At 52.4% G+C, this 16000-nt stretch overlaps 1 protein-coding gene across 1 annotated transcript; it reads left to right on the forward strand.

The window, feature by feature from the left end:
* The first annotated feature begins 3124 nt into the window (after positions 1 to 3124).
* On the forward strand, positions 3125 to 9836 carry LOC145719580 (uncharacterized). The gene is made up of 3 exons (XM_081811076.1): positions 3125 to 3523; positions 4851 to 4982; positions 7275 to 9836. The coding sequence occupies exons 1-3, from the start codon at positions 3424 to 3426 to the stop codon at positions 8579 to 8581; spliced, it is 1539 nt and encodes a 512-aa protein (XP_081667202.1). The 5' UTR covers positions 3125 to 3423; the 3' UTR covers positions 8582 to 9836.
* The last annotated feature ends 6164 nt before the right edge of the window (positions 9837 to 16000 follow it).

Genomic DNA, 16000 nt, shown 5'->3' on the forward strand with positions numbered 1-16000 from the left:
GGTAAGCCTTCTCCCTTTGACCAGAGGGCCCCTCAGTTCTGAGAGGTCAGGCGCATCTGCCACCCTCTCTGCCCGGCAGAGACCCTCGGGTGGCAGGGCCCCCCTTGCACCCCCACAAAAGGCTATGGCCCCATCCCATGGGGGATGGTTTTCCTGGGCCTCTTTCCTGCCTTCTTCTCTTCCTTAATTTCTACCTCCGCTGGAATGTCACCTCCTCCAGGAAGCCTCCCTGCTCACTTCCTCCTCATCACTCCATAACGCCTTGCCTTGCTTAATTTTCTTCAGAGTAGTTATTGCCGTGTGACGCAACCACGAGGACAGAAGGCTGGGACAAGACAGTGACACCGGCAGTGGCTGAAACCGTGTCTGGGTGTCAGCCCTGGAGGGGTGGGTGGAGGCCAGGGACGCCGCTCAGCATCCTGCAATCCACAGCAAACAATGATCTGGCCCCCAGATGATCTCACCTGTGCAGAGTCGAGAAACCCCGGAATAGGGATGGGCTGCTTTTGCAAAGGAAGGGGCATTAAGTGCAGGCACCACCCTCGTGGCCCTTCTGTGCCTCACAGCTGTGAACGCCAGCCTGGCGCAGCGGAGGGCGAAAACTCGGAGTCTGACTGCAGGGTCACATCCCCCCTCAGCCACTCACAGCTGTGGGACCTGGGACTAGTTCCGGAACAACTCCGGGCCCACTGCAGTTTGCTCATCTGTAAAATGGGGCTACAAGGTTTACCATGGTCCAGGGGTTATTCTGAAGAGCGAATGAACTCGCATCTGTGCTGTTTTTAGAAAGCGCCTGGCCTGTAAGGGTCTGTAACATGAATGGTGGCAGATTCCTGTCCCCCGAGAAGGGTATGTTGGCATCTCTACTTGACACCCCCATATCCCCCCAACTCTGTGTCTCATCATAACGAGTGGGGCAAGTTACTGGTGCTTTCTGGCCCCATTTCCTCGTCTGTAGAATGCAGAAAGCATGGAGGCTACCTCCTGAGGACGAAATGGGACAACGACCGGTCAGGCCGGCAGGGGAGGAAAGTGCTAGAGGTCACAGCCCTACCAGAAACCGCTACAGCTGTGCACACCGAGGCGGGCTGTTTCCTGTTGGAAAAGCAGCGTTTACATTTGTATGAAAGCAGATAGTTTTAAGAAACCGGCTGAGGCAAGAGTTGTAGCAGCTGAGGCTCCGGCCCTTACTAAAGTGCCGCGTGCTGTCACGGATTCTGTTTTTGGACTGTCCCGTTGAACGCTCACACTCTCCCGCCAGGAGGCAGCACTACTCTTTATCCTGACCATTTTACACATGCGGAGACTGAGGCGCCAGAAGGCAAGTCTCCAGCCGGCGGGCCGCCAGGCAGGAGGCAGAGCCCTCTGTCCGGCCCCCACGCTGAGGGGCGCGGATCCCACTCCGGGAGCGAACACTGTCCCCTGTCTGCTCTGCTCTTTCCCCTTCCAGCCGCTCCCCTTGCTTCAGCTCCTCACATTGCACACTGTGGCAATGCTCTGCAGGGCCTTCCCCTCCCAGCCTTTCCCAGCATTTTAGGAAATGCACGCGGGTGCGCATCCCCCATGCCTTCGGGGTGTTCTCTGCGGCCATGGCCCCTGCACCCCTCTTCACCTGCGGCCCTCCGCACCTGTGCTCCTGTGCCCCTCTGCACCTGCGCCCCTCTGCACCTGCGGCCCTCCGCACCCACTCCCCTCTGCACCTGTGCTCCTGTGCCCTGTTGCACCTGCGGCCTTCCGCACCTGCGCCCCTCTGCACCTGTGGCCCTCTGCCCCAGCGCCCCTCTGCACCAGCGCCCCTCTGCACCTGCGCCCCTCTGCACCCGTGCTCCTGTGCCGCTCCGCACCTGCACTCCTCTGCACCTGCGCCCCTCTGCATCTGCACCCCTCTGCACCTGCACCCCTCTGCACCTGCGGTCCTCCACACCTGTGCCCCTCTGCTGCACCCGTCACCCTCTGCACTCCCGCCCGCAGCTGGAGCCCCCCACCACATAGGTCTGGTTACTGGAACATGACAGCCCAAAACACAGCTGCTTCACTCAGACATTACTTATTCCTCACGATGACAGTGTGTGTGGACAATGCGCCTCGGCCCCACGTGGCCCGTCCACATTCAGGGGCGCCCCAAGCGGAACACGTGCTTAGTCTCTCAAAGGCCAAAGCGCAGAAGCCGCACGCGGCTCTTCTGCTCGCACCTCATTGGCCAGAGTGTAGTCACATGACCGCACCCCACTGCAAGGGATGCTGGGAAATGTACTCTTTGGCTGTGCAAGCATGGGCTCACCTGTAGCTTCCATTATTATGGCAAAGGAAAATGGATACTGTGTCCAGCACTGACCTGGTCTGTTATGTTAGCCTATCCAGAGCCAGGCCGTGATGAGTACGTGAGTGAATAAAGCTACTCTCCAGGCCTGCATTCTCTCTCCCATTGACTAGAATCCCCTCCCCTTTTAAACAAATATTTAGAATAATAGACATTTCTTGAGCACTGAGCATGTACAAGGAGCGGAGCTAATTTCTTTACCTATTTTCATCCACCTAATCCTCACAACTCCAGGACGTGGTACTGTATTATCCCCATTTTTAAGATAAGAGAATGGGGGCACAGAGTTCACGTCACTTGCCTAAGGTCACACAGATCCTAAGTAGCCAAGCCAAGATTCGAGCCCAGGCGGTCTGGCCCCAGAGCCGATGCTCTTAGCCATCATGGTATCGATGTACCTCAGTGGAAACAGAGATCCCCAGGTGGCCATCCAACTGGCGAGTGAAAGGGCCGCTTCCAACATTCATAGCATCCCTTTGTTCATGCCTTCACATAACACATGAACACTCCGAGTGTGCTCTGTGGCCAAAAGAATGCTGTGTGAACACCACCACCACGCATGGACGGTCAGGAGCACACAGCCATGAGGGTCTGGCTGTGTGGCTCTCCGGTGTTGGGGCTCCTTCACGTGCCAGGTGGACTCTGGCTTGTCAGCTCGCCTGCGGTGGCTTTTCTCAGAGGACTGGGGTGACTCGGCACTGCTCTACTATCTTGCACCGTCCCGAGGCTAGCTGGGCAGAGCCTCACCCGTGGGGGCGGGAGAGGCACGAGACAGAAGGCAGTGCTGACTGCAGAAGCATTTCTGAAGCTTCTGCTTCTGTCACACTTGGCCGACACCCCACTGGCCACAGCAAGTTCCATGGCCAAGCGAAGATTCGGAACAGGAGCGCACTGCACAGCCCCATAGCAGAGGGTGTGGATGTGGGGCAGGGTGAAGGAGCCCAGGCCTTATTTGCAAGCTGACACAACACAGGACTCTGAACACAACCCAAACTTCTGTCGGCTTTCCACCTACTGTCCTGGGCCAAGTGAAGGACCAGGCCCTGGGTGAATACCAACGGGGCTTTGGGTTTCAGGAACCTGTGATCTTCAGGGATGTGGCCATGTACTTCACCCAGAAGGAGTGGCAGCTGCTGGAGCCCGCTCAGAAGGACCTGTACAGAGAGGTGATGCTGGAGAACTATGGGAACCTGGCCTCCTTGGGTAAGGACAGCGCCCCCCCAGTTCGGAAGCCTTGGACGAGCTCCGCCCTAGGACTGGTCTCGCGCGCTAAGGTTTGATGGTATTGTGGCTTCCCTCTAAACCCGCGTCTGCTTTCGCGGTCTCAGGACAGCTGCAAGCAGCCTCGGAGGCACCGGCGTTGTAATTCACTCGCAACCGAAATGGTCGCAAGGTCGGCCCTGGGTGTTCCGTCCTAAAGTCTGACTTCTGCTCCGACTGGAGCTGGCTTCGGTCACGTGAGCACAGCTAAGCCACTCGCAGTGGCCAGTGCAACAGGAAGAGGCTAATGGGCTGTCGTGCCCTTCGAGGGCGGGCTCTGGCTTCTGGGGACCATGGGGCTACCCCTCCGTAGAACTTTGTGCTGGTGTGATGGGGAGGGGGAAGCTGGCGAGGCAGTTGCCCTACACTCCCTCCGGAGGTCCTTTGTATCATTGCGATATTGTCATTTAGAATGAGAAATATATATTTGGTCTCCCTCCTGTTTCTAGCACAGAACTCCTAAAACCTTTTGAATTTCTGAACTGGTGAGAGGAATAAAGGTGTCTTTCGCTATGTTAATGAGGTGACTTTGGGATAACGCCTCAGGATGAGGACTGGTTACCAGGGGAGCCAACATTCAGTCTCACGCCCCTGACCTCTGGAGAGGGGAGAGGGACTGGAGGCTGAATCAGTCACCAATGGCCAATGATTTAATCAACTATGTCTGTGTAATTAAGCCTCCACAAAACCCCCAAAGGACAGAGCTTCCGGGATGGTGAGCAAGTGGAGATCCGGGGGGAGGGGTGGCGTCAGAGGGCATGGACGTCCCACACCCTTTCTCCACACCTGGCCCTGTACATCTCTTCCACCTCCTGTTCCTGAGTTATATCCTTTTATAACAAACCGGTGATCTGGTGAATAAGACGTTTCTCTGAGTTCTGTGAGGTCCTCTAGCAAATTCATCAAACCCAAGAAGGGGGTGGGTTGCAACCTCCAATCCATAGCCTGTCAGTCAGAGGGACAGGTGACAACTTGGATTTGTGATTGGTGTCTGAATTTAGGGGGCGGGGTGTCAGTCTTGTGGGAACCTGTGGGGTGCAACCCTACCTCCAGGTAGTGTCAGAATTGAGTTGAATTTTAGGACCCCAGCTGTGTTGGAGAGAATTGCTTGGTGTGTGTGTGTGTGTGTGTGTGTGTGTGTGTGTGTGTAGGAAACCCACACTCTGGAATTGCGAGCAGAACATAAACACACTTCTTCTCTCTGTGCAAATTCTTGGTCTGGAATGGGTGTCTGGGAGGCATCCAGCACTTCTTTCCTTCTCTGGAGCAGGGTATCGGCTCTTCAAACCCAAGCTGATCACCAGGTTAGAGCAAGGAGATGAGCCCTGTGTCAAGGAGAGAGACGTCCCTCGAGCCCCCCAGCAAGGCGGTGCTGGGATCAGCGAGAGCTGCATCTCCACAGGTGAGTAGGAGGAGACGCCATGGCAGTCTCCACGAGAAATTCTCCCCAAAGGCGCAGCATGCTGAGGGGTGTAAGGAGAAGGAAGAAGCCTGCAGGGCATGTTCCCTTCCAGGAACACCTTTCCATTCTTCTGGCCTCTTGGGATCTCATTCCCGCACTCCTTCCTTCGCCACATCCTCCGTATCAGACTCGGGCTGCCATCAACTGACACCCTAACTCAGGGCCTTTGCACTGGCTGCTGGCTCTGCCCTCAGTCCCCTCCCCAGGGTTTTTCCCTGATTGCTTCAGCGAGCATCTGTTCACTTTCCTCCTTGTATGCATGTGTCGATGTCTTCGTGGTTAAAAAGATGTTCACAGCAGTTCTTTGGTGCAGGCTGGTCTGGCACTGGACTTAAATCCTTAAGATTATCAACCCTGGGTAGCCCTCTGTTGACTTGGAAAAACAACAGCATGTTTCTGGGGCAGCAAAACTATCCCCCATCAGCATCTGAACCTCAAGAATACAGGAGAATTGAGAGAGAGTTTTTCCTTTAAGATAATACACGGAATTAAGGGGCGCCTGGGTGGCTCAGTGGGTTAAGCAACTGACTCTTGGTTTCACTCAGGTCATGATCACCGGTCCTGGGATCAAGCCCCATGCTGAACGCGGAGTCTGCTTAGAGTTTCTCTCTCCTTCCCCCTCTGCCCCTCCCCACCGTGCGCTCTCGAGCACTCTCTCTCTCTAAAATAAATAAATAAAACTTTAAAAATAAAGATAATACATGGATTTAATAAGAATCCCAAATAGAGGGGCGCCTGGGTGGCTCAATTGGTTAAGCTTCTGCCTTCGGCTGGGGTCATGATCCCAGGGTCTTGGGATTGAGGCCCATATCTGGCTCCCTGCTCAGCTGGGAGTCTGCTTCTCCCTCTCCCTCTGCCACTCCCCCTGCTTGTGCTCTCTCTCTCTCTCTCTCTGTCAAATAAATAAATAAAATCTTAAAAAAAAAAAAACCAAAGAGTAACCAGGTGTTTTCATTAAAATAATAATAATAGTAAGCCTCTTTCTCATTCCAGCTTTTATTTCCCCAGTTTCAGTTTTTTTAAAGATTTTATTTATTCATTTGACAGAGAGAGAGAGAGCACAAGCAGGGAGTGGCAGAGGGAGAGGGAGAAGCAGACTCCCCACTCAGCAGGGGATGTTCATAGCAGCTCAATTCTTAATAGTCCCAAAGTGGGAACTCCCTAAATGCGTATCAACGATAAAAAAGTTAAACACATTGTGGTATAGTCACATTATGGGACCCTATAAGCAACGCGAATGAATGACTTGCGACTGCACGCAACAATCCAGATGAAGCTCATAGACAGAACAGCTGAGTGAAAGAAGCCAGACACCAAAGGGTGCATGCTGTAAGGTTGCATTTATATAATGTACAAAAGGAGCCAAAGCCAGTCTACGCTACTGGAGGTCAGGGTCTCGATTTTCCGAGAGGGAGAGGGTCATTGGAGGGAACGGACGGAGGGCTGGAGTCGGGGAGGGTGCTTCTACGGTTCTGTTTCTTGATCTTAATCTTTGCGCTGGACACGTGAATGTGTTCACCTTGTGAATTCTCTCTTTTCCCCTAGCTAGACTCACAAAAATATGTTACTCTACTTATTTACGGAGAGAATCACATCATTTTAGTGATAAGGGAACATTAAGAACTGACCATGCTTCTGGGGTAATGCATGGTCGCCGGCTCGCGCAGGGTTCACGGACTATAAATGATAGCTTATAAAACAGTTACATTTAGTACGGAACATTCTGTATCACTTTTCCCTTCAATCTATAGATCAACTCTTGATTTATTTCTGGGACATTTCATTACTCATCTCTTAAGTAGTTATTCTGATATAGGATTTTTTTTTTTCTATTTTCTGTGCCAACTCATTTCTGCATTGATTCTTTTTCCTTCTTTATTTCCATTTCATTTGAACTGGCTGTCTTCTTTTTCTATCCTTATTAGGATAGAGTCGTGTGAGCTTATTGTGATATAACATTGTGTAGACTTAAGGTGCGTAACATGGTAGTTTGATACATGTATATATAATGAAATGATTATGGCAATAAAGTTAGAGAACACCTTCGTCCCCTCACATAATTACCTTTTTTTTTTTTTTTGGTGGCACGATGTGAATTCTAATCACACCATGCACTTATGATTTGTGTGCTTTTTTTTGTATGTATTTTATACTGAGACAAAACATTTTCAACCAAAGATAAAGACAATGGCACTAAAAAAGAGAGAGATTTACATTCTGAATCCCTTTCAGACAAGAAGACAAGGCTTGTGCCGAAGACCACATTTCCAAAGCCAGGCATCTCTACGAGGCCATCCCTGGGGAAGGCAAAGGAAATGGCCCAAAGGGGTGCTAAGATGGAAAGGACTTTGGAAACTGAGGACAGGCCACTGAGGAGCAAGCAAAAAGCTGGCCCCAGGCTGGCCGCGGACTCGTGCAAAAAAATTCTCCCTAGAAAGAAAAGGCATGAATCCACGGCCATGACGAGATGCCCGGGTCGTCCACCACCACCAACAACATCACAGAGCACCCCTCGAGGAAAGAAGACCCTGAAAAGAGATATTAATGGAAAAACACAGGCGCCAGGCTTCCCAAGGCATGGTCGTCCAAGAATCCAAAGGGGGAAGGCACACTTTAAATGTAAAGAATGTGGGAAAACTTTCAACCAGACCCTCCACCTCATCGAGCACGAGCGGATCCACACGGGAGAGAAGCCCCACAAATGTGACGAGTGTGGGAAGTCCTTCCGGCACAGCTCCTACTTTTTCACTCACTATAGGATTCACACCGGAGAGAGACCCTACAAGTGTAAGGAGTGTGGGAAAGCCTTCAACAGCAGCTCCACACTGAGCAGCCACCACAGGACCCACACGGGGGAGAAGCCCTTCAAATGTGAGGAGTGTGGGAAAACCTTCAAGCAGAGCACGAAGCTCACTCGTCACCGGAGGGTGCACACTGGGGAGAAGCCCTACCAGTGCAGTGAGTGTGAGAAATCCTTTGGCCGCAGCTCCTCCTTGACGGAGCACAAGAGAATCCACACGGGAGAGAAGCCGTACCACTGCAAAGTGTGTGGGAAAGCCTTCAGATGCAACTCTCACCTTTTTGAGCACCATCGGATTCATCAGGAGGAGAAGTCCTACCAGTGTGAGCAGTGTGGAAAGTACTTCCGGAATAGCTCCCACCTGTCGGAACATAGGAGGGTTCACCAGCTGGGGCCCCCGGAGCAATGCCGGGAGTGTGGGAGAACCTTCCGGCGCAGGGCGGCCCTTCTCAAGCATCAGAAAAGCCACAGAGAGAATCACACTTACCAGTGTGAGGGATGCGGGAAGGCCTTGCGGTGTAAGTCAAGCATTCAGAGACACCAGAGGATGCATGCTGGACAGAAGCCTTACGTGTGCTCTGAGTGTGGGAAAGCTTTCACCGACAGCTCTACCCTTACCAATCACCGCAAAATCCATGCCACAGGGAAACTGCACCCATGCCCCAAATGTGGGAGGGCCTTCAAGCAGCTCTCGTCCCTGGTGCTCCACCAGAAAGTGCATGCTAGAAAGGGACAGTGAGCTCCCTGTGTGAGGGAGCCTTCAGCCAGGACCCACGCCTCCGTAATCCCCAGAGAAGTCACAATGACAGACGCAAACTGTGTGAGTGGAGATTCCCTGCGCCTCTCATCAGAGGTGCCCTAGCCAACCAGGGGTCCTCATTCAGGGGACACCTCTACGTGGCCCCCACCTGAGACGTTTGGGGAGTGCCTGGGGATATTTTCAGTTGTCCCAGCCTGTTGAGGCCACTGGCGGTAATGGATAGAGGCCAAGAATCCTCTGAACCCTACGATGCGCCAGACACCTCCGTCTACAAGGAACGTTCCGGCCCCAAATATCAGTAGCAGCACTATGAGTAATTAAATTTGAGAAGAAATTCAGGAATAGCTTTCTGCGTGGTCCACTGCAGTAACCACTAAACGGTGTGTGGCTATTTACATTTAAATGAACCAAACATAAGTAAAAGGTAAAATGTTTTCTCAGCTGCACCCAGCCAGGATTCAGTGGCCAAACTCGCCGGCGGGCGCCGAATCAGACAGCACAGATAGAGAGCGTATCCATTGTTGCAGAAGGTTCTGGTTGGGCCCTGGCTTGGATCTCTTATCAAAATTGTCATGCAGCATAGCCCCGAGAAAGTGAGTGTGGGGTTCAGCCGCCAGAGATGGAAGGCAGCACAGCCAAATGTAGTGCTCCATGAATGGCTTTTGAGACTATGTTGGCCCCCACAGATGGTTCTGTGGGCACTCTGATGTCTCAGGGCTGGCCAGCATCCTGCTCGCAGGACATCCCCTTCTGTCTGGAGCAGAACAGCCAGTAGATCGCTGAAAATGCTACTGATAAGTGCCAACATTTCCTGAGCCCTTCACCTGCTGCACATGGTGTTGAGCACTTTACACAGCCTCCTGGAATTCTCTCTGGAGTCCTATAAAATAGGAACGGATATCATCCCGTGTTATAGCTGAGAAAATGAGGCTCAGGAGAGCTTTTTTTTTTTTTTTAAAGATTATTTCATATTTTGCACATAAATCAAGATCTGTCCTGCTATTTTTATATTCCATGCTTTCGAATTCATGTCATTTGAATTTTCACAAAATGTATCTTTAAAAAAAAGTATAGGTGTTTACATTTCTGTTCAGACTGCCGTTTTGGGCAGAGAGCAGCTTGGCTTTACCTACGGCAGGAGCAGGCACAGAGGAGACTCTAGATCAGGGGTGGGCAAACTAGGACCAACCCAGCCCGTGGCCTGTTTTTGTAAATAAAGTTTTATTGGCACACAGCCACGTATTGTCTATGACTGCTTCCACGCAAAGCCAAGTAATTACAACAGAGACCGGATGGTCCATTAGCCTAAAATATTTGCTCTGAGACCCTTGGCAAAAAAGTTGACTGATTCCTGCTCTGAAGAGCTGACAAATTGAAATGAATAAGGGTGAAGCGTGGGAGTGGTTAGCAAAGGAAGAGATAAACCCTCCAACTTTTGTGACTAGGACTCAGAGTGTAAAAGATATTCTGTATTGCAGTACAGCGCGTGTGTGTGTATTTTCTATGTGTGTGTGAACGTATGTTTGTGCATACGTGAAGGATAAGTTTAAAGCAACACTACTTACCCTTATTGTGTGCACACACCAATCCTCTTTCACTTAAAAAGTGCTGGTCACAACCTTCTAAATCGATTTCACCAACCAACATGGGGTGCAACCCCCAGCTTGAAAAGCCCTGACTTGGTGACAGGACAATGTAACATATTGCCTCCTTTTTGAGAGGTCAGACATCTAAGGCCTCCAAGCGGGTCAGTGGTTGGCATCACCGTTGGAGAATTTATCAGAAAGCAGAAAGTGGAGAGCGCCACCATGTTCAGGGTGTGACTTTGTGCTTGCTCCCAGAGCAGCTTGGTGGATAGACAGACCCAGGTTCTCTAGATTGCTTTCATGACCCCCAGAACATTTCCTTCCCAGCACTAGGAGATAGACTAAGGGTGAGGAGGGAGGATCTCCAAGAACTCTGCTGGGGCTTTAAGAGGGAGCCATCTGGGGCGCCTGGGTGGCTCAGCTGGTTAAGTGTCTGCCTTAAGCTCAGGTCCTGATCCCGGATCCCAGTATCCTGGGATTGAGCCCCAGGTTGGGCTCTCTGCTCAGTGGGGAGTCTGCTTCTCCCACTTCCTCTGCCCCTCCCCCTGCTTGTGCTTACACACACACTCTATCTCTCTCTCTTTCTCTCTCTCGGATAAATAAATAAAATCTTAAAAAAAAAAAAAAAGAGGGACTCATCTTTGGCCGTGTGGCTGCATCCTCCTGGAAATTACCTCAGGAGTAGGGCTGGGTGGCTTGGGAAGGAGTACCTGTGGCAGATACTCATTCTTCGGGTTGTTTTTGTCTGCGAGACATTTGTGGAGGCAGGAGGAGTTGAGGAGATCCCTCCAGGATAAGGGAAGAATGTGTCTGAACATACTCACTACATTCCTGGTTGCAAATAACAGGAACCCAACTCACACTAGCTTAAATGAAAACAACATCAACAAAAGGAATGTATTGGCTCACACACCAGGGAAGCTTCCCTGCTCGAAGTTACCTTTAACTTAGGGATTGGAATGGAGAACTTGATGCAGACAGGACCCCATGGCACATCCCTCATCTCTGGTCCTCTCTGCAAATCTTTGCCTTGTCCTTTCGGCAAACAGGAACGTTCTCTACCAACCCGGAAGCACGGCTACCAGAGGTCCCAGAGGCCCACCCTAGGGGAGAGAGAGAGAGTCTTTCCCCCACAGACTCTGAATCAATACCAGTAAGGCTGCAATATTGGTGGAGGGATTAGGAGAACTATTCGATTTATCAATTTTTTCTTGGGGTGATTGTAGTAAGGATGTGTCACTTTTGAAGAGGACTTTAACAAGGAGGAACAAACAATCCCTCTGGCTGGAGGGGGAGAGTGAGGACAGGCATGGAGACACCTGACGGGGCTGGTGTCCTCACCAAAGCTAGAGGTAACGGTGGCCTGTGTGTGAGTGTGTGTCCTGCGTGTGGCTGAGCAGGTGGATGTGTTCCTGCACATTCCTGGATGTCTGTGGGTCTTCATTCTCACAAGCAGGCCTGTGAGCCGAGGGCGTGATTCTGAACGTTTGATAGAGTGCTGTTGTGTCTGCGAATGCCTGAGAGGGTTGCGCTGTGCTGGGGTCACCGTGGGCCAGCCCTGCACGCAGGCACCCCGGTCGGGTAGCAGCAGGAGCCTCGCCAGAGCGCAGCTAGCAGGCATGAGGGCTGCAACCTTGGCATCCCCTCCCTGAGCAGGGATTGGCCTGTGTCTGGAAGGCCCGCGCCAGGCCTCGGGGCTGGCGTCTTGGGGAAGGGTGGGGGGAGAGCCTCCTAAGTGACCTGTCCAGTGTCTTGAATCCCCCCAGGTGTGCCCTTCCTCCCCCGCCACAGTAGCATGGAGGGTGCCCCCAGCCATCTCCTCTGGGCTGGTCCCAGTGTTGTGTGTCCCCTCCGGTCTTCTCTCCTGCAGGTGGCAGGAGGAATCCACGCAATTCAGGGTGGCAGGCAGCTGGGAAGTGGCCTGGAAAGTGCCAGCAATCCTCGGGATGAGTCTGTGGTCCTCTGCGGGGCTCCATGCTGCCCACGCCCACGGCAGGTGCCCCTAGGCAGCTGGCTGGAGCCCCTGCGACCCTGAGAGCAGGGTTCCTGCTCTGCGGGGCCTCCGCTGCCTCCACCAATCCCCTGTGTGCTTCCTGAAGAGGCTGGGGATCCTGATCAATCCTGATTCCTATCCGGATCCTGATCCTCATCTGGAGCTCGCTGCCACCCGGCCGGCCCCAGATCAGCACCCCAGCCCTGAGCACAGCGCGGGGGTCCCTTCAGAGCAGGGCAGCAACCACAGACTGTCCTTCCAGGTCCCAGGCCCCAGTCTGACTTGGCTCCTGCTTTCCCGCCGAGCAGGGGCGGGGCGGGCGGCTCAGAGCCTCTCTGGTTGCCTGCCTAGGGCCCCCTCACCACACACAGGCCCAGAGACTGCCCCAGACAAAGAGTGTGTGAAAAGAACGTGCTCTCACAAAGCTCAGGGACACTCCCCACCCCCACCGCCCCCATTTGCGCTCCCAGGGCAAGCGATTCAAGCAGGGCCAGAGAAGGACATGGGCCGTCCTGGTGCTGGCAATGTGACTGTGTTCACAGGTGGAGGGGCAGGAGGCCTCTTCCCCACCTCCCCTCTGGCCCCCACTTTCCCTGGAGCCCTCTCAGGGTCGCAGGGGCTCCAGCCAGCTGCCTAGGGGCACCTGCCGTGGGCGTGGGCAGCATGGAGCCCCGCAGAGGACCACAGACTCATCCCGAGGATTGCTGGCACTTTCCAGGCCACTTCCCAGCTGCCTGCCACCCTGAATTGCGTGGATTCCTCCTGCCACCTGCAGGAGAGAAGACCGGAGGGGACACACAACACTGGGACCAGCCCAGAGGAGATGGCTGGGGGCACCCTCCATGCTACTGTGGCGGGGGAGGAAGGGCACACCTGGGGGGATTCAAGACACTGGACAGGTCACTTAGGAGGCTCTCCCCCCACCCTTCCCCAAGACGCCAGCCCCGAGGCCTGGCGCGGGCCTTCCAGACACAGGCCAATCCCTGCTCAGGGAGGGGATGCCAAGGTTGCAGCCCTCATGCCTGCTAGCTGCGCTCTGGCGAGGCTCCTGCTGCTACCCGACCGGGGTGCCTGCGTGCAGGGCTGGCCCACGGTGACCCCAGCACAGCGCAACCCTCTCAGGCATTCGCAGACACAACAGCACTCTATCAAACGTTCAGAATCACGCCCTCGGCTCACAGGCCTGCTTGTGAGAATGAAGACCCACAGACATCCAGGAATGTGCAGGAACACATCCACCTGCTCAGCCACACGCAGGACACACACTCACACACAGGCCACCGTTACCTCTAGCTTTGGTGAGGACACCAGCCCCGTCAGGTGTCTCCATGCCTGTCCTCACTCTCCCCCTCCAGCCAGAGGGATTGTTTGTTCCTCCTTGTTAAAGTCCTCTTCAAAAGTGACACATCCTTACTACAATCACCCCAAGAAAAAATTGATAAATCGAATAGTTCTCCTAATCCCTCCACCAATATTGCAGCCTTACTGGTATTGATTCAGAGTCTGTGGGGGAAAGACTCTCTCTCTCTCCCCTAGGGTGGGCCTCTGGGACCTCTGGTAGCCGTGCTTCCGGGTTGGTAGAGAACGTTCCTGTTTGCCGAAAGGACAAGGCAAAGATTTGCAGAGAGGACCAGAGATGAGGGATGTGCCATGGGGTCCTGTCTGCATCAAGTTCTCCATTCCAATCCCTAAGTTAAAGGTAACTTCGAGCAGGGAAGCTTCCCTGGTGTGTGAGCCAATACATTCCTTTTGTTGATGTTGTTTTCATTTAAGCTAGTGTGAGTTGGGTTCCTGTTATTTGCAACCAGGAATGTAGTGAGTATGTTCAGACACATTCTTCCCTTATCCTGGAGGGATCTCCTCAACTCCTCCTGCCTCCACAAATGTCTCGCAGACAAAAACAACCCGAAGAATGAGTATCTGCCACAGGTACTCCTTCCCAAGCCACCCAGCCCTACTCCTGAGGTAATTTCCAGGAGGATGCAGCCACACGGCCAAAGATGAGTCCCTCTTTTTTTTTTTTTTTAAGATTTTATTTATTTATCCGAGAGAGAGAAAGAGAGAGAGATAGAGTGTGTGTGTAAGCACAAGCAGGGGGAGGGGCAGAGGAAGTGGGAGAAGCAGACTCCCCACTGAGCAGAGAGCCCAACCTGGGGCTCAATCCCAGGATACTGGGATCCGGGATCAGGACCTGAGCTTAAGGCAGACACTTAACCAGCTGAGCCACCCAGGCGCCCCAGATGGCTCCCTCTTAAAGCCCCAGCAGAGTTCTTGGAGATCCTCCCTCCTCACCCTTAGTCTATCTCCTAGTGCTGGGAAGGAAATGTTCTGGGGGTCATGAAAGCAATCTAGAGAACCTGGGTCTGTCTATCCACCAAGCTGCTCTGGGAGCAAGCACAAAGTCACACCCTGAACATGGTGGCGCTCTCCACTTTCTGCTTTCTGATAAATTCTCCAACGGTGATGCCAACCACTGACCCGCTTGGAGGCCTTAGATGTCTGACCTCTCAAAAAGGAGGCAATATGTTACATTGTCCTGTCACCAAGTCAGGGCTTTTCAAGCTGGGGGTTGCACCCCATGTTGGTTGGTGAAATCGATTTAGAAGGTTGTGACCAGCACTTTTTAAGTGAAAGAGGATTGGTGTGTGCACACAATAAGGGTAAGTAGTGTTGCTTTAAACTTATCCTTCACGTATGCACAAACATACGTTCACACACACATAGAAAATACACACACACGCGCTGTACTGCAATACAGAATATCTTTTACACTCTGAGTCCTAGTCACAAAAGTTGGAGGGTTTATCTCTTCCTTTGCTAACCACTCCCACGCTTCACCCTTATTCATTTCAATTTGTCAGCTCTTCAGAGCAGGAATCAGTCAACTTTTTTGCCAAGGGTCTCAGAGCAAATATTTTAGGCTAATGGACCATCCGGTCTCTGTTGTAATTACTTGGCTTTGCGTGGAAGCAGTCATAGACAATACGTGGCTGTGTGCCAATAAAACTTTATTTACAAAAACAGGCCACGGGCTGGGTTGGTCCTAGTTTGCCCACCCCTGATCTAGAGTCTCCTCTGTGCCTGCTCCTGCCGTAGGTAAAGCCAAGCTGCTCTCTGCCCAAAACGGCAGTCTGAACAGAAATGTAAACACCTATACTTTTTTTTAAAGATACATTTTGTGAAAATTCAAATGACATGAATTCGAAAGCATGGAATATAAAAATAGCAGGACAGATCTTGATTTATGTGCAAAATATGAAATAATCTTTAAAAAAAAAAAAAAAGCTCTCCTGAGCCTCATTTTCTCAGCTATAACACGGGATGATATCCGTTCCTATTTTATAGGACTCCAGAGAGAATTCCAGGAGGCTGTGTAAAGTGCTCAACACCATGTGCAGCAGGTGAAGGGCTCAGGAAATGTTGGCACTTATCAGTAGCATTTTCAGCGATCTACTGGCTGTTCTGCTCCAGACAGAAGGGGATGTCCTGCGAGCAGGATGCTGGCCAGCCCTGAGACATCAGAGTGCCCACAGAACCATCTGTGGGGGCCAACATAGTCTCAAAAGCCATTCATGGAGCACTACATTTGGCTGTGCTGCCTTCCATCTCTGGCGGCTGAACCCCACACTCACTTTCTCGGGGCTATGCTGCATGACAATTTTGATAAGAGATCCAAGCCAGGGCCCAACCAGAACCTTCTGCAACAATGGATACGCTCTCTATCTGTGCTGTCTGATTCGGCGCCCGCCGGCGAGTTTGGCCACTGAATCCTGGCTGGGTGCAGCTGAGAAAACATTTTACCTTTTACTTATGTTTGGT

This window comes from Leptonychotes weddellii, unplaced genomic scaffold (assembly GCF_054177405.1).
Source record: "Leptonychotes weddellii isolate Sample4059 unplaced genomic scaffold, ASM5417740v2 HiC_scaffold_537, whole genome shotgun sequence".
NCBI classification, from domain to species: domain Eukaryota; kingdom Metazoa; phylum Chordata; class Mammalia; order Carnivora; family Phocidae; genus Leptonychotes; species Leptonychotes weddellii.